Raw genomic sequence first — 19,263 nt, 5'->3', positions numbered from 1 at the left:
TGAGTTTTATAGATCTTATTATCTCTTCTATTTCATTGCTGTTAGTTGCTTTTAATACCAATTTCTGAGATGGTTTTGGAAATGAAGTGTATAAATAATCCATGAACTTCTTATCTGTTTCCACAGTATTATTTGTCCATTTCTTCGTAGAATTGCTTATATCTAAAAAAAAGTTATTAAACGATCTTACTATATTTTTGTAGTCCTGAGTGATATTACCCTTTATATTTAAACAAGTCACCTTAGTAGAAGCTTGGCTATTTCCAGTCATGTTTTTTATAATTTTCCAGGTTGTTGTTTTATTATTGGAAGTTCTTATGACTTTGTTCAGATATAACTTTTTTGCTGTTGAGATAATTCTACTTAATATCTTGCAATACATTTTATAGTGTTCTTTTAATCTAGAATCATTATTGCTCTTAATTTTTATATAGAGCTCCCTTTTTTTATTACATGATTTTATAATTCCTGGGGTTATCCATGATTTATTAGCATCTATACTTTGTGATTTTGTGATCTGAAAACATGAATTTAGAATCCTAAGGTAAGTATTTTAAAAGTTATTAAACATTGTATCCACATCACTATCTACAAAAATATCATCCCATAATTCATAGGTTAGATTAATTTGGAAGTCTAATAGAGAGGATTTGTTGATGACCCTACCGGTATACCTCCAATTTAGGAAGCGGTTACCCCGTAACTGGCCAACTGATTAAGTCCCAGACTTGGGGTTGGAGATGTGATAATCTGATACCTGCATATGGCTAACACACACTTCAGCGAATAGTGAATGATGAGTATGGTACAATTGGGGGGGGGAATGCAGAAACTCAAAGAGGACAACCTGCTTCTGGGCCACTCTGTGTACCGTAAATTGCATATGAAGTCACTGGGAACTGAACCACAGTCAGAAGTCGGTGCTTAACTGCCTAATCTTGTACATGAGTTACAATCATAAGCTATTTGTCAAAGCCCTCCTAAGAGGGTTAAAGTTTTATTACTTGAAGATCTTTGTAAACTTCTAAATACACAAATTTTTCACAGGTTTCCTCAGTCCCCAAACAAAAATTCCAGGACTCTACTGGGAACCAGGCCATGAATACTTCCAGCCACATTGTCTTCAATTCATTATTCACTATCATCCAATAATTTTGACATCATATAATCTCAGCTGACATCATTAAACAAACTACAAATACATGACTTACAAAAGAAAATCCAAATGAAATATTTGCAAAGATAAGTTTGGTAATCTTAGATGATTCTATATAGAGAACCTTTCAATCTTTTTTTTTTTTTGAGGTAGGAAAACATTCATTAATGAAAACTTGGTGCTACTACTACAGGCAAGCTGCTCAGTATGGTCTTGTGATTTCCGTCCTTCCGTGAGCATATACTGATTTATTTTTACTTATGGGATGAAGTTAAAAATGGCAAGGTTCCTCTTATAAAAACAAACAAATGATAAGAAAGAGGTTACTATCATATATCTGCTTAGGGTTACTGAGCACAGTCAAACATACAATCATTACTAATACAAAAGACTGCCGATCTGGATCTTCGGAACTAGTCATTCCTTTCTTACATAGCAACAGCACTGAAAATCTTCACATCAATAGTCAACTTCTAACATAACAAATATTTTCGATACATTTATACTACAAAAACAGAAACATTTTGATGCAACCACTCAATGTTCATGTTGCCTATTAGCAGTTGTACACAAAACAAGAAAGAAAGACACTATGAGAATAAACACATTGGTGGCAGGCATCATGATTACAATCTTATGAATGTATTATGTTACATAAATCTGCTACAAAGTGTCAGTTTAAATTTAATATTAATATGATCCAAGAGATGGAGAAGGGAGTTCTTAAACATGATTTTAAATTTATTAAGGTAAATATAACGCAATTAATTCCAAGAAGTCTATACAATTTACCAACAGGGTGAGCGTGCCAAATATTGAGCTTAGAAATTATCCCCACCAACTCGCAATATATTCAATTTCCATGGAAAACGGTAGCTGCAAATTCAATAAAAGTAATACATTATTTTTCGTGGCAATGAAATATTATTTAAATCCACTGACACTTATTGCGACCGATTTTTTCTTATATAAACAAGATGTGAAACAATATTTATATGGAGATTTGATAGCGTTTGAAGAACATAAATACATGTATTACACACACGACTACAAATCGTCCCCAGTTATTGACAGTGCTAGTAATAAGCAACGTACCTAACAATTAGCATAAGAACTTTTCATTGATCCCACAGGTAATAGCATAGTTTGAATAAACGTCAATAATGAACTTACAAACAGAAATACCTCAGACTCCACTAACCAACAGACATATTTATTTCCCACAATGCAATTTTGGTCGCGGTGAGTTTTTATCCCAGAAGTCTATGCACAACGACAAATGAAGGGGAATGTGCGTCTTAGGAGTTAAGGTTGTTGAAAGCTAGGTCGACAGATTGTTAAACTTTTGCACTCTTAAGTGAGAATAGAACTATAAATAGAGTATCTCTCTGGTAGTAAGATATAAATTTTAATCACAAATTAAATCCTTTGGGTTCGAAAGGTGTTAAATTCGTGTCCAATTTTATTTCACATCAATTTCAAGCAGAAGAATGGCGACAGCAGTGGCTTCCCGGTTTGCTGTACTTAGCATGGACGACGATGACGACTCTCCCAAAAGAAATCAAAAGAAGAAGGCAGAAAATAGGAAAACTGGAACAGGCGTGTCAACTCAAAAAACGGATTCCAACCAAAAAAAGAAAAGTAAAAAATCTGATTCGTGTAAGGTGAGTGTTTTTAAAATATATTCAATTCAGTTCAATTTTAAAGAAAAGTAAAAAATCTGATTCGTGTAAGGTGAGTGTTTTTAAAATATATTCAATTCAGTTCAATTTTAAAGAAAAGTAAAAAATCTGATTCGTGTAAGGTGAGTGTTTTTAAAATATATTCAATTCAGTTCAATTTTAAAGAAAAGTAAAAAATCTGATTCGTGTAAGGTGAGTGTTTTTAAAATATATTCAATTCAGTTCAATTTTATTTCATGCATGAATCATTATACATGATATGGGACAAGTCAAAGATTAATATTAATACTAATACTAAATAGTAATAAGAATATAATAATACAGAAATAGTATGCCAAATTATAATAAATAATAATAATAATAATAATAATAATAATATAGTAATACAGAGATAATAATATGACAGTATAATTAGTCTTGAAAACAGTTTCTGTGGTCTTAAATCCTCCATATGTCCTATTGTACCTTTACTGGTGGTAATGCCTATGGAGATTTGATGGAATGAGGATATATAAATATATAAATGAGGATATATAAATAAGCAAGCAAATATCTTATTTCATGATGGATTTGAGGGTCTCAGAGCAGTGATTATGAACGGTACGATCTCTTGGCTGTGCTTGCTGCCTGCTTCTGTTGATTTGTTACTTGGCTTTCTTTTCTACCCTGAAATTTTAGGCGATATGCGCCTTCGAAACGTCCGGCCTTCTCCGAACTACACAGCATTACAACTCAGTCTTCATCACATTATATCACTTTTATGAAATTGATTTGTCCACAGTTAGCAGTACTGGAACACCTCATAATATAAAAAAGTTCAATTACCTTTAAAATAAAGCATTCATAGAGTTATATTAATTATGTAAATAATTAATGATAAGGTTACAGTACCAAGGAGGCTGATAAGTATCATGTCACAAAAATTAATGAGTCAGTCAGACTATAGGTGATGTTATCTGATAAATATATTTTAAATTTTTCTTGTAGTAAATTGTTATTATTTGAGCTTCTTAGTCTGTTGGGAAGATGACTGAGGAAAATCTGCCCTGCTGCAACTGGTGGCCAGTTTTAGGCTTCAAGCTAATGGCTGTTTATGTAGTAATTATATGCGTTCCATGTATTGTGCAGGTATATATCTTCATTAGTCGTAAATTAGGTTCTTTCTATTGTATTATATACAGGATGGTTACTCAAGACTGCTGCAAATCATTTAACTGGTCCAACAGAAGAAATAAAGGCTATTTGTGTCAGTTCTTTTCATATGTGGTCAAACCTACAGCATAATTGGTAAGCATGGACCAACAAATGATAAATAGAACCTGCCTGGATTATGAGTAGATGCGTGAAATGCTTCCTGTTAATATGCCCACACGCCAACAACATTTGTGAAAGGTTTATATTCACATGTTGAAGTTTCTTTTCAGAAACAGATGAAATTTGGAACCTCAAACTTTGAATCCCTACCTTCTGTGCAGAGTGTCAGAAGGGATTTTTAATAGAGCACTTACCTGGAAACAGCATTTCAATGAATTGAGTCATGCAGCTGCAGAGTGAGATGTTGTGTACCTTGATTGATAATCCTGCCACCTTTGAAATACGTGCTGTTATCTGCTTTCTTCATGCCAAAAACATTAGTGCTGTGGAAATCCATTGTGAATTATGCATGGTTTATGGCCAAAATATAATGAGTAAAGGAACTGCAAGACAGTGGTGTAGAATGTTCATAATGAGCTAGCAGATGTTCACAAAGTGGTTAGCCGTCAGTAGTGAGTGATAATCTTGATCAAAGTGTTGACCAAAAAATTTGTGAAAGACAGCACTTCACAATTTCAGGACTTTCATGTGAATTTCCACAAATTTCACACACTGTTGTTCACTACAAGATTATCCCACTTAGGCTATGCTATCACAAGTTCTGTACAAGATGGGTTCCAAAAATGCTCATGGGAGCACACAAAACAGACAATGTCTGTGGCCTTGACTTATTTGGAGACATATTATAAGGATGGCGATGAATTTCTCAATCACATTATACTAGTAATAAGTAAGGAAACCTGGGTTTTCATTTGTGAACATTGAAACCAAATACCAGTCAAAGAAGTGGATGCATGCACATTCACCAAACAAGCTGAAAAAGTTTAAAGAAACATCTGACAGAAAGCTGTTGGCATCTGTTTTCTGGGAGAGGAATGGAGTGCTGTTGGTGGAATTCATGCAACAAGGACCACAATAATGGCACAAGTGTACTGCAAAATGTGAAAAAGAACTGTGTAGGGCCATTCAGAGCAAAAGGTGTGGAATGCTAACATCTGGTGTGGTGTTCCTCTTGGCAGCGCATGTCTGCATGCGAGTACAGCAACTCACACACAAGGAATGCTGGAACATTTCAACTGGGAGTTGTCTGACCATGCTCTTTACAGCCCTGATCTTGCTCTGAGCAACAACCACCTGTTTACCTACCTGAAGAACTGGTTGGGATCACAGTGCTTCAGCAATAATGAGGAGTTGATGGAAGGTATCAAAATGTGGTTGAGCTCATATATGGCAGACTTCTTTGACACAGACATACAGAAACTTGTTCCCTGACATAACACATGCCTCAGATCCAGCAGTGACTACAATTAGAAGTAGCTGCAGTATGTACATAATCATTTATATGTAATAAATTATTTTTCTCAATACTTGTTTTGTTAAGAGTCCACCTGAGATTACTTTCTAAATAGCCCTTTTGTGTGACTATATACAGAGTGTCCCAGGAGGAATGTGCCAGACTTTGGGAGGGTGTTCCTTATGTTACAGAATGCTGATATGAACCAAAACACCTATGTCCAAAGTTGAACAGTTACGGAGATAATAGCCCGAGAAAAGTGTGGTCTTCTGGCGGGTCCATGCACTGTACCTGTCAGCTGACAAGTCTTATCGATGTTTAGCCATAAGCTTATGTGCTTCCTTCAGGGTACGTTGCGGCTGCGTTTGAATGGTTGGTAGGCTAGTTGTGTGGAGTTGCTGAAATGCCTTTTGTGTTTTCACACGTGGAATATTGTGAAATGCATCTTGTGTATGGATTTTGCGGTGGCAATGCACGTGCTGCTGTTGAAGAATACCAAAGGCATTTTCCTGATCGAAGGATTCCATCTCGAAGTGTATTTACGCAAATTCACCAGACATTGCGTGATACTGGTTCTCTTCCGAGTGTTTCTGTGCACTCTGAAAGGGAGGATGTATGAATGATAAACACATGAGAGAACATTCTTGAGATGGTTCAGAGATGTCCGTGTCTGTCCACTTGTAGAATGGCCTCTCGCATTGGCGTATCATGTATGCAGGTGTGGCGAACTTTACATGATGAAGAGTTGTATCCTTACCATGATCAAAGGGTACAACATCTGGAATCAGGCGACCATGCACAGGGTATGGATTTATGCCACTGGATAAAAGCTCATCCCGAACTGTTAAGGGTCATTTTATTCAGTGATGATTCGTCTTTTGCCCTGGACGGTGTAAATAATTTACGAAATGTGCATGCGTGGTCCCACAATAAGCCACATGAGATAATGGTAACAAAATTCCAAAAGAGATTATCTGTGAATGTATGATGTGGTGTGCTTGGGAACAGGTTGATCAGACCTTTTGTGTTTCACAACAATTTAAACGGAAACACATATGAAGCTTTCCTGAGGAATGAGTTACCATGTTTGTTGGAAGACATCCCGTTAACGATAAGGAGCCAAATGTACTTCCAAGATGATGGGGCTGCCCCACATTACACTCAGCACATGAGACACTACTTAGATGAATCCTTCCCTAACTGCTGGTTAGGTCATGGTGTGCCCATTATATGGCCACTGAGGTCGCCAGATCTTACACCTATAGATTATTACCTCTGGGGCCACGTGAAGTCGTTAGTCTACGAAACTAAGGTCGTTTCACGTGAAGCATTGCAGGATCATATTTTTGCAGCAGCAGAACACATACGTCACTATCCAGGCAACACTGCTTCTGCTACCCATTCCTTCATGATGCGTGCTGAAAACTGCATTGCAGCTGACGGAGGACACTTTGAACAATTACTATAAGGCAGGTACTGTATTTTAGTACAGTTATGTAGTTGGCTTATACCAGAATGCGCAGTCAGCCATGTTACGTCAGTGCTTGCCATTCATGTGTTATGTATAGTGCTTGGAACCCTAATGACAACTATGACATGGTGTGTGTGAGTTTTTTTGTAGTTCAATTTAATGGCTTCATGTCACTCACAAGTTAGTTTGATGTTACGTACATTATTAACATTACAGAAACCACATATTTCTGCCAGTTTTAATATGTATTTGGTAATCAACAAGTGTGTAACACCTGTCAAATTTTAACACTTCTCCGGCCATTATCTCTGTAACCGTTCAACTTTGGACATAGGTGTTTGGGTTATATCAGCATACTTTAACATAAGGAACACTCTCCCGAAGTCTGGCACATTCCTCCTGGGACATTCTGTATATATACAGGGTATATGTTGCAGCCACGTTTTGAATGGGTGGGAGGTTAATTGTGCGGAGTTGCTGAAATGCCTTTTGTGTTTTCAAACGTGGAATATTGTGATATGCATTTTATGTGTGTATTTTGTGGTGGCAATGCAAGTGCTGCTGTTGAAAAATACCAAAGGCGTTTTCCCGATCTAAGGATTACATGTCAAAGTGTATTTACGCGAATTCACCAGACATTGTGTGATACTGGTTCTCTTCCGAGTGTTTCTGTGCACTCTGAAAGGGAGGATGTACGAATGATAAACACATGAGAGAACATTCTTGAGATGGTTCAGAGAAGTCCATGTCTGTCCACTCGTAGAATGGCCTCTCGCGTCGGCGTATCACGTATGCTGGTGTGGCGAACTTTACATGATGAAGAGTTGTATCCTTACCATGATCAAAGGGTACAACATCTGGAACCAGGCGACCATGCACAGGGTATGGATTTATGCCACAGGATAAAAGCTCATCCCGAACTGTTAAGCGTCATTTTATTCAGTGATGATTCGTCTTTTGCCCTGGACGGTGTAAATAATTTACGAAATGTGCATACGTGGTCCCATAATAATCCATATGAGATAATGGAAACGAAATTCCAAAAGAGATTTTCCGTGAATGTACGTTTAATACAGTTATGTAGTCTGTTTATACCAGTATGCTCAGACACCCATGTTACGTCAGCGCTTGCCAGTCATGTGTCATATATAGTGCTCGGAAACCGAAGGACAATTATGACATGGCGAGCGAGTATTTTGTACTTCAATTTTATGGCTTCATGTCTCTCTCAAAAGTTAGTTTGATGTTACGTACATTATTAACATTACAGAAACCACATATTCCTGCCAGTTTTAATATGTATTTTGTAATCAACAAGTGTGTAACACCGGTCAAAGTTTCACACTTCTCTGGCCATTATCTCCATAACTGTTCAACTTTGGACATAGGTGTTTTCGGTTATATCGGCATACTTTAACATACGAACACCCTCCTGAAGTTTGGCACATTCCTCCTGGGACACTCTGTATATATAGTCGCGCTCTCTCTCTCTCAGATACTAAGTTTGGTAGAAAGTTAACCAGCACTTTGGAGGAACCTGCTGCCTCCATTTTGAGGGCAGTAGATGGAAGCAGCAGGTTCCTCAGAAACACTGTAGGTGTCCTACCAGACTATATCACATCATATCCCAGAATATAATAATTTTCACATTCTCTTATGGCTATAGGACTTGGTGTCTCACCATCAATCTTTATTAGAAGAGGGCAGTAAAATTACATCTCTGACTTCTAGTTCATGTGGAAGAAGACTATTTACTTGTGCAAAGCAAAAGCTTCGGTTTATATATAGGGAATACATTCTTTTGTGGTTATGCAGCTTAAAGGTAATCATTTTGTTTTAGCCAACACAGTCAAACTCGAATGCTAAATCTAAAGGCAAGACAGGAAAGGGTGAAGGCAGCAGAGATGGACAGCAAAAAAAGAAAAACCCTTCACAAGAACAGTGGGATCAGTGGAAGAAGAAAGATTCTGAGGTTTGACACATTTGTTTTTGCAAGTATTATTTTTTTTTTGTGGTTATGAAATGATCACATAATGATTTTAATTTTGAAAAATCCTGGGCAACGTGTCCACCTACACTACATATGACTGCAATACTATTCGTAATTTAATAGTATACTGATTCCCAAATTTTGTTCTATAAAACCTGGGTTTCTTTGTTTTTCTGTGGATAAATTTGTGTGATGACTGTTTTATTTGAGGATGCTGACTTGCAAATGAAACATTATAAAAATCTATTCAGTTGATACTGCACTTAATTCTTAACACTTTGTGGACCGGCAGTTTAAATATTTAAATCACCCTGGGGACTGGAATTTTTAAACCTACTACCCTAACTTGTGCACTGTTCACTTTAAAAATTAATATAAAATCTCATAATTAATTTTATGAACTAAAATTTTTGGAGAACACTTACCAATGCTCCTATAAGTGCTTGAGAGTGTGATATTCTTGGAAACATTTCCCTTTATGAAGTGGCATTACACAGAACTTGCAAATGTAGGCAGTCATGCTCCTTTTTCTGTGAACTGTGCAAACACGACATTGCCTAGAAGGATGCTTTTCCTTGGAATGTTCACTCTTCACAATTTTCACGGGGGTATATTTCCGCATATTACCCGAGAGTCGCCCAGGGGGGTCCACATGAGGCCTGAGAGGGGTGGGAGTGATGGTCCCGGTTCCACTAAGTCTTTGTCTGACTCTCGTTCTGCCGCCACCATCTGGTCTGTAGCCCAGGCCTTTGCCACATTCATCAGAAATGCTTTGTATTTCAATTTTGAATTGGGGTTTAGATTTTTGTAAACCAAAAATGAATTGAGAATGGCACAATTTATAAGTCACAAGGCAACTTTCTTTGTCCACTTTATTGTTTATCTAGGAAGAGAATAATAGGCCAAGTATTGACTGGCTCTATCAACTCCCTTCATGAACATATTGTGACATGTTTCGCAACGGAGGGGGACCCCCACCCAGCGGTATGTGGCGGCATCGTAGCACTGTCATTACTCCCCGCGGTGATGTAACACGCAACGGAGCTGTGACACAGGTAGCAGGCAACAGCGGTACCCATTGCATAACAGGCGGGTGCTGCGACTATATAAGGGAACTACGCAGCCGACAAAATTAGTTAAAGTGTATCAGCAGCTGATGACAGTTCTCCAGCCAGCAGTGAATGAGTAAAAAGTGTATCAGAGGCCGAAGACAGTTCTCAAGGCAGGAGCCTACGAATTGAGTTGGAATCTAGCCAGCGGTGAGTTACGAGTTACGGACGTGTGTGTGATAATCAGTGGTAGTTTGTGATAACTGAGTAATAATTGGGAGTGTGTGATACAGTGACACTTGTATAGCTCCCGTATCGTAATTAATAGGGGTAGACTACTGAGGACAGGGTGAATTGATTATTGCGAATAGGGTTATAAAGTGTGAAACCCTGCAACAGTGTTATAATTAATTGTAGCCGAGACTTATAGGTTGTTAAATAAACCAATTAACAATCTGAATGGCGTCGTCAGTAACAGAAACACAATACACTGGTGTCAGAAGTGGGATTGGACTTACACATGTGAGCAACAAGATTCAAATTCGAAACACGTTACACTGGTGTCAGAATTGTTTACGAACTTAAACACTCCTTAACTCAGGACAAACTATTGAAACAAATTTTACTGCCACATGATGGATATGGAAAAATTGTTTGAACGCTTAGTGCAGATGCAAGACATAATGGAGGCCAATCGAAAGAAAGACAAAGAGGATTTAATGGCCAAATTAGACGCCTGGGGAGAAAAGTTGGATGCAGAGACGAGAGCAACCCAAGCAAGGATGGCTGCCTTGCGAGAAAATATGTGCACCAGCCACATGGAGATGGTGTCCACATCTAAACCAGAGATAGGGGAAGAGACGACGGCCTGCTGAGAAACGACGGAGGCGCATGTAGAAAAAGAAGTAAAGACGATAGCCTACCAAGAGATGGAGGTATATCTAGAAGAGGAAAGGCCAGCCACAGTGGACACGAAACCTGCGGTGGCACAACGAGAAGAGGTCGCCATAGTGATACCGGTCGGAGAGACAATGGCCTGCCGAGAAACGGAAGCACATCCAGAAGAAGAGCCAGCCTATGTGGACATGAAACCAGAGGCGGCCTACCAACGAGAGGTACCCGTAGAAGACGCTGAAGTAATGCTGGTTGGAGAACCGAAGAAAAGGTGTAGGGACCAAAATAAGCAACGAAATATGAAGAATCTGACATGTGAAAATTGCGGACCCCAGAAGAAGTTGGCCGTAGCCCGCAGAGCAATGAGCCGCCATGTGGAAGTGGCACGGCAGAAGAAAACTAGCAGGAAGGTGTCCTGCTGTGCAACCATGGCATATCATTGGAGGAACATCTTCAGGAAATGTTGAACCCAAGGAGATTATGAATCCCGGATGAAGTTGGCTGCCACCTGCAAGGAAGATATCTCATTGCGCGACAGTGGCACGACGGTGGAGAAATGCCTTCAAGAAGGAAACTCCCCAGGGAACCTTCAGATGCCAGAGAAAGGACTTGGTGCCACGGTCGTGTACCAGCAAGCGGCTGGAAGACCAGGAGGAACGACGTCAGCGAGTACAGGCCACACCATTGCGTCAACAAAGGAAACTTCCGAAGAAAGACATGATCAAGAATTGGACCCTGTGGAGGGGTCGACCCCGTCCGAAACGAAAAAGAAGCAGAGCACAGAAGAGGAGCAAGTAACGTAGAAGCACCGGCTGCCTGAGCAAGAATGAAAGTGATGGATGAATGGGATACAACTGGATCTTCTAGTGAGTTGATAGGAAACTGCTCGAGATGAGCTGGTCAGAAGAGGAGAGCGGTTGTAACAGCCGGAGAAGAGATGCTGCAAGAACAGCCTCCAAAGCAAAGGAACGGGTGTGCACCATTAGGCTATTCAGGACGAACAGCCTTAAGGAGGGAGCAGTGTGACATGTTGCGCAACGGAGGACCNGGCGGCATTGTAGGGCTGTCGTTACTCCCCATGGTGACTTAACACGCAATGCAGCTGGGACACGGGTAGCAGGCAACAGCGGTACCCATTGCGTAACAGGCAGGTGCTGCGACTATATAAGGGAACTACACAGCCGACAAAGTCAGTTAAAGTGTATCAGCAGCCGAAGACTGTTCTCCAGTCAGCAGTGAACGAGTTAAAGTGTACCAGCCGCCGAAGACAGTTCTCCAGTCAGCAGTGAACAAGTTAAAAAGTGTATCAGACACCGAAGTAAGTTCTCAAGGCAGCAGCCTACGAGTTGAGTCGGAATCTAGCCAACCATGAGCAGTAAGGAGTGAGTTGAATTGTAGTAGTCACCAATTTCAGTTGTAATGAGTGAATCGTGATAGTGTGAAGAGATTTGGTTGTAGGGTTTATAAGTGTGGAAACCCATAACATTGTTATAATTAATTGTAGCCGATACTTGTAGGTTGTTAAATAAACCAATTAAACATCCGAACGGTGTCTTCAGTAACAAAACACGTTAAAGTATTATACTCAGAAATACAAATAGGCTTCTTTACTTGTCTGTGTCTCCTTTCAACATGAACCATGCTCGAATTGTGAATTGTGGAAATCATATTCACAACAAGAGTATCTCTATCTCCAAAATCAGTTCTGCTACTTCAGACACTTGCATTGTGTCCGATGGAATTTGTTTCACCCATGGATTTCCAGTAAACTGTCTCAAAGTAGGCATTTTGTCTACTTTTCCCCATGAGGCTGTACCCGCAATTTTACTACCTGCACTTTCCTTGGAGCTACTTTAACTTATATTGTCTGTGGCTACACTTGTTTGTTGACCCCTGTCACTGCCACTGTCTCAGTTTCACTACTCCTCTCACAAGGCATGTCAAATAGCTCATCGGAGAACAAGTCAGATATTTCTTGTTCTCCGAGAGATCGCTTCGTCTTCAACCGCTTCTGTCCTTGATTCATATTGCACTAACATCCTGCCTGGTACATAACAGCTTGAAGGGTCAAAGATTATTTTCCTTTGGAGGGGGAACCAGAACAGCGAGGTCAAGTTACTACCTACTAGGCAAACATTCCGGAGTAATATTACGCAGTAGTCATTCATTTGGGTGTCGCCAGAGAGATGTATAGTGTGTTGCAACTTATCGTATTCTAAAAGCCAGTTAGCAGGCGATCTGTCCACCATGTTTAAAAGCGAAAAACCTTTTAAAGGGTGTGCGGTCCGCAAAGTGTTAAATTTGCACATCTGGTTCAAGAGTACAAAGATCTAGAATTTTTAATTTATTGTGTAGATGATTCCGTTCATCAAATACAGAATATGAGCTTGAGAAGAATATTTTCACTTGCCTTATTTTGCATTTAAGCTGTTAGCTCTATAGCGTCACTCTAAAATTTTGTGGCTCCTCAGTTTTGGTTAAAGGTTCTGTGAGTAATTTTGGGGATCTGTAAGGTTGAACAGATCAATTCTGGGGGATACTGTAATAGGACTTAGAGAATGTAGATAATTGCCAATGTACTTAATTTATACTATAAGTGATGAAGTTTTGAATTGTTGGTACAGGTTTAGAATCTGGTCCTGCAGATAAGATCCTCTGTGTGTGTGTGTGTGCGTGCGTGCGTGCGTGTGTGCACGTGGGGGGGGGCGCTGATTTTAGTGCAGGAAATCTATACAAATATATAGAAATATATTTTCCCTCATGTTGAAAATGTGAATGATATTTCCAGGAGACCAGCACTTAGTGCTTATGGAAGTGTGTCACTGACATTTGTTCTTAATTTAGAAAACTACATTGTGCGTGACTTATAGTTAGGGAAAGGAAAGAAAGAAAATATGTTATGGATTCAAATACCATGTGCACCCAAATAAAAATAACAACAGGGACAATTTTTCAGTTCATATATATTACTAGGTGATCCAAAGGATGTGACAAACACTATTGTGACATTTTATTTACAAATATTTTTCAGAAATGAAAATTAGATCTAAGAAAATTACATTTTGGATTGTGGCAGCTAGTATTGCTTGACCATTACCGAAATAACATCAGAAGGATCCTACTTGTTGAGTTAAACTCAGCCATATAAATTCAGCCAAGTAGAACTCCAAATGGCAACATGCAATTAACCTTTCTTTTGCAAGCTTTGTGGTGCATTCGTATATAACTCAGTCACTGATCTGTAGCTTCATCAGATGCTTACTCTTGCACTTGCATTTTCTTGGCAGAATTCCATGGTTTTTGAAAAAACAGATTACTTCCTATTCACATCTTGGAAGATGCCATAGATTTGTTATTTCTGAAGAAATTCAGAACACAAGGTACCTTGTACAACACACTGAGATTTCAAGATTGACTGTACACATCCTAACACAGTAGACAGTATGGTGATTAATTTCAAGGTTACTTGGAGCACACATTTGATGTTAGGTACCACTCATTCAGATGGAATCAAAGTGTGAACACTGTAGCCTTTTATTCTTGTGTGCTACATTTTATATTTTCTGGCTTGCCATTGTGAAGAAGATGCCCAAGTGCAAAACTTAAGTAATGTAATCGTGTCGAAATCAGAATCTCTTTAGCAATACAGCTCAGACTTAAAATCTATTGCATTCTCAAAATGGGGTCATAAGTTGGAAAATCTTGAGTCCATTATAACAAGAGATATATTCCTAGAGCTCAAAACTCAGACACATTTCTCAACATTTTAACTCATATTACACTATAATTATATAATTTTTATTATAAAATCTACAAACACATCAGGTAATATAATATTAAGCATTTAACTACNCAATAGCTAAAATAAATTACCTAAGTATCTTTGTTCTATTATTAAGCTAATTCTTGTAAAAATATTCTTGAAGGGAATAAAAAGCTTTGCACAACAAGTAATCCTTTAATTGACGCTTAAAAACCTTGAACTCTTGAATACTTCTTATTTGAGAGGGCAAGTTATTATACAATCTTATTCCCATGTTAATCACACTCCTTTTACAACGTGAGGTGTTACATGGTTGGACATACAAATTCTGCTTATGTACTGTGTTATAACCGTGCACATCTGAATACGAGATGTTATATATCCTATTTTTCCTTAAAAAAACACGTCTCAAAGATATACAATGAAGTTAAAGTTAAAATTTTAAATTCACCAAATTCACTCTGACTCATGCTGACTCAGCAGCCTACAACAAACTTGAAAATAGAATTTGGTGCACCAGTTAGGAGTATGGGAAGAAGGGTGATGGTGAAATATGAACAAATTTTTGTGTTAGTCTGAACTTCAAGTTTTCAAGTCTGAAAATTTACAGTGTAAGAAGTCTAATGGGTGTGAGTATAATGGAATCATAAGTGCAGAAATTTGTAGACTGGAGAGTCATAGGTTGAGACATGACTATGTTATTATTGTATGTGATGCTCAGATTTTGTCTCTTTGCATAGTGTGGCTGTTAGACCACCTGAAATGTAGTTGTAATGTAGGAAGACAGCAACTGTAAGAGTAACTAAAAATATCTGTGTCAGTGCAGTTCTTTTGTAACAAGTACAATTCTTCATGAAGATTTTGAAAACTGCTAGCACTAGGAATCATTGCATTGAAATGGGCTGGCAGGGTGAATACTGCATCTTACAGAACCTTGCTGCAAGAACCAACTAAATGAATGTCTGTCCTTGGTAAAAGGTGTGAAAGTTTAACATTAAACATGATCTTACACCAATTCATATTTCTCTAACTTATCTTATAAACAGCCATTTTAATATTTTCTTTAAGTCTACCCTTTCCTTTGAATAGTTGCTTTCTAAGAATTTTTGCCATAAAAACTTGTTTCCCATCTGAGTTACATACCTAGCATATCAAACCTCCTTTAATTAATTTATTAATTAATTTTATTTGTATTTATTTGATTATTTATGGTATACACTCAAATCTCGATTATCCGGGATAATGGTGGGGATGGAAATCATGATTAATCGAAAACCCGGTTAAGACAAATTTTATTAAAAGTAGTACTGTAATACTGTACCTTCATAATACTATAGGCCTACCTGTATTTAAATTTATTCAACCTCATTTTTATGTCATCTCATGGCCTATTTAATACCTTTTTTACATTACACTGAAGTATGAATTAGTTATTTCAATCACAGTCTTCAACAACGTCCAACACTTTTTACAAATATTCACACGTAACACTTAAAAAAAATTTAATATTGTTGTTTACTTTTTCATGGCATTTTCCTTTTTCTGTTGAATACTTAACACAACACGTTTCCTTTTACACCCTGACATTTTGCTAACGCACTTGAAGATCGATACAAAGAAACTAACTTGGGCGGTGTATCTGTCCTTGAAACTTTCCACAAATCCTTGCATTCTTTCACCCCTACCCAAGAACATTGTGTTGGCATAATGGGACCAAAAGATGCAGAACTCGGGTCACACTAGTGCGAAAATAGTGTTACAACTCACCATGTGAAACAGAAGTGAATGAATATTAAACAACATATAAGCCTCAAAAAAGCCCCGGTTAAGCCGCAAACTTGTTTATCCGCCCCCGGATAATCAAGAGTTGAGTGTATTTAACAATATTGTCAGTAGGTGAGAATATACTATAGCATTGAATGTTAGTATGATTAATGAACGATGAATTGGAAAGCATGTGGAAGAAGTCGGGTGTGGGGTTGTGCTGTGTTTCAAGGTACTGTCATGACATCCACCTGGAGGAACTGAGTAAAATCACAGTAACTTATGATAGCTGATGTCCTAGGCAAGATTTAAACTGAACATTTCCTCACCACAAGTCAGAAGTGTTGCTGCCTTAGCCAACTTGCTCATTGTATATTGCAGCACCTAACAATTATACATGGCATTTATAAATTAGAACATTCTCATTGTAAAATATTCTGTGTTCTTCACTTGCTTTAATCCTTTTATGTTCAGGTGTTCTCCTGAGCACAGAAATCGCTTTCAAACCACAATTTTGCCAATTGAATTTGAGGATTTTTTTTTTTTTACTGCTATTCAGTTTTGCCAAACACAGTATTTGGTTTTATGTGCCCACAGTTTTCAGTGAGTATAAATGTGCTTCTGCATTGAATGTTCCTGGGTACAGGGGACAGGGTATAGTAGCTTCCAGATATTCGTGGTGCATTTGTTTTTGACACTTTTTTGTACTTCTATGCTGTGACTAATGTTGTATATCTTTGTTTACTGAGATAACAGGCAACTTAGGTTATGATAGTTTAGTTTAGTTTATTGTAAAATTCCATCGATCCAATCTAGGCTACAAATACGCCTGACGGATATAGAACCAGTCACAGACAAGTAACTAAAATACACAATCTATGAAAAAAGCATAGGTCAGATCAAACAATAAACGAAACTGTTTATATTCCTACTTGAACATTAAACATAACAACATCCTAAATTTGATATTGTAAAAATATCATCATACCAAAAGGTAGATGATAACATATTGTGACATGTTGCGCAACGAAGGACCCCTACCTCCCCAGCGGCATGTGGCAGTAACGTAGCGCTCGCGTAATAGGCGAGTCATCACCCAGCCACTCTCCCCGCGGTGACGTCACGAGCGGAGCCGAAGTGAGCCGAGCGGAGCCGAAATTAGCCGAGCCCCTGCAACCTGGTAGCTATGCAACACAAGTCAACAGCAGTGACGTAACAGGATGACGTGGCACTCACTACGCAACAGGCAAGCACTGCGGCTATATAAGTGAGCTGCACAGCGGTTGCGAGTGAGTTGTAAAGTAACAGTCGCCGAGTCAGTTCTAACGTGGCCATCGCCGAAGATAGTTCTGAGCAAGCCTACGAGTCAGTGTGTTATCAACAGTTCTCCAGTCAGCTGACTACAGTTGGAGTATAGCAGCCGTCGCGGAAAGAAGAACTGGACGTGTGTGTGAATGTGTAATTGGGAGTGTGTGATACAGTGATACATAGCTTCCGTACTGTAAATGTGTAGACTACTGAAGACAGAGTAAGCTGATTTGCATATAGGGTTATAAAGCATGAAACCCCACAACAGTGGTAACAGATTAATGCGATTAGGGTTATAAACTGTGAAACCCGTGTCATAAGTAATTGTAGCCGTTACTTGTAGGTTGTTCAATAAACCAATTCACGATCTCTATGGCATATTCTGTAATGAAACACATTACACTGGTGTCAGAAGTGGGATTTGAACTTACACACGTGACCAACGAGCTTCGAACTCAAGACACGTGACAATTTGGTGTCAGAATTTTTACGAGCTTAAATACACCTCAGACAATTTTACTGCTACAAAATGGAGATGCAGCAGATGATGGAACTTCTGCTGAAGGAAATCAGAGCTGGCCAAGAAAAAACAAATATGATGCTGAAATAGGCAGAAGCCAACAGAAAAGCTGACATGGAAAAAATGGAGGCCGATAGGAAGAGAGAGAGAGAAGATATAATGGCGAAATTAGACGCCTACCAAGAAAAGGCGGCAGCCGATAGAAAGGCCGACAAGGAAGAGATGAAGGCCGAAATGCGATCTATGCGGTCAGAGTTGGAAGAGTTAATCCAACATAGAATTGAAAACAGTTTTGCCATCTCTGAACACGGCAAACGGATTCTAAAGTCGGAACTAACCGAGAAGATTGAAGTGTCCCTCTGCGCGCGAACGACAAAACTTCAGGAAGACCTAATGAATAACTACAAGGAAACCTGCGCAGCAATTGAGGAGGCCAAACGCGAGTTCCGGGCACGGTTGGACGAGACGAGACAGACAAAGTCTGAGCGGGGAAATACATCAAAAATCGTCGCGAGCATGGCTCAGCCACCGACATTCAACGGAAATTCGACGTGGAGCGTGTTCCGGCGACAATTCGAGACCATAGCAGAACACAACCAATGGACAGACAGGGAAAAATTAACATACCTCATCACCGCTCTGAAGGGCCGGCCGGCAGAAGTGCTACCTGGCATTCCGACAAATACAACTTATGAGGAAACGCTTGAGGTACTAGAGGACCGTTTCGGTGACCAACACTTTGCAGCTGCCTACCGCTACCAATTAAGGACAAGGACCCAGAAAACTGGAGAATCCATGCAAGACTTTGCCACGGCCATTGAACTGCTTTCCCATCGTGCCTACCCCAATCTACCTGCAGACTACATAGGAAGAGTGCCAACAACAGCCTTCGTATACGGAATACGAGATGCCGATATAAAGATCCAGTTGCTGCTAGGAGGTGAGAAGGAGGTAAACGAGGCCCTCTGACAAGCACTAGAGCTGCAAGTGGTACAGATAGCAGCTAGACCTCACGAAGATAGCACCAAGACATACCGGAAGTACCGATCGTCCCCCAC

The 19,263-nt window shown here is 39.0% G+C and overlaps 2 protein-coding genes across 14 annotated transcripts in view; one reads left to right on the top strand and one right to left on the bottom strand.

Moving 5' to 3' along the window:
- LOC111872212 overlaps positions 1 to 2,390 on the bottom strand; it is a 106,515-nt gene extending 104,125 nt beyond the window's left edge. For all 10 annotated transcript variants that reach the window (XR_004513878.1, XR_004513879.1, XR_004513880.1 and 7 more), the window contains exon 1: positions 2,252 to 2,390. The gene's annotated coding sequence lies outside the window, so the exon portion shown is untranslated. The remainder of the gene's footprint in view (positions 1 to 2,251) is intronic.
- A 56-nt stretch (positions 2,391 to 2,446) lies between these two features.
- The window catches only part of LOC111872214 (G kinase-anchoring protein 1), an 86,310-nt gene continuing 69,493 nt past the window's right edge, over positions 2,447 to 19,263 (top strand). For all 4 annotated transcript variants that reach the window (XR_002844185.1, XM_023865874.2, XM_023865875.2 and 1 more), the window contains exons 1-2: positions 2,447 to 2,820; positions 8,758 to 8,889. Coding sequence is in view for 3 of the 4 variants with exons in the window: in XM_023865874.2 (XP_023721642.1) it covers positions 2,647 to 2,820; positions 8,758 to 8,889 (306 nt within the window). In the remaining variant the exon portion in view is untranslated. The remainder of the gene's footprint in view (positions 2,821 to 8,757; positions 8,890 to 19,263) is intronic.

This window comes from Cryptotermes secundus, unplaced genomic scaffold (genome assembly GCF_002891405.2).
Source record: "Cryptotermes secundus unplaced genomic scaffold, Csec_1.0 scaffold710, whole genome shotgun sequence".
Lineage (NCBI taxonomy): Eukaryota > Metazoa > Arthropoda > Insecta > Blattodea > Kalotermitidae > Cryptotermes > Cryptotermes secundus.
This window is presented reverse-complemented; position numbering and strand designations above follow the sequence as displayed.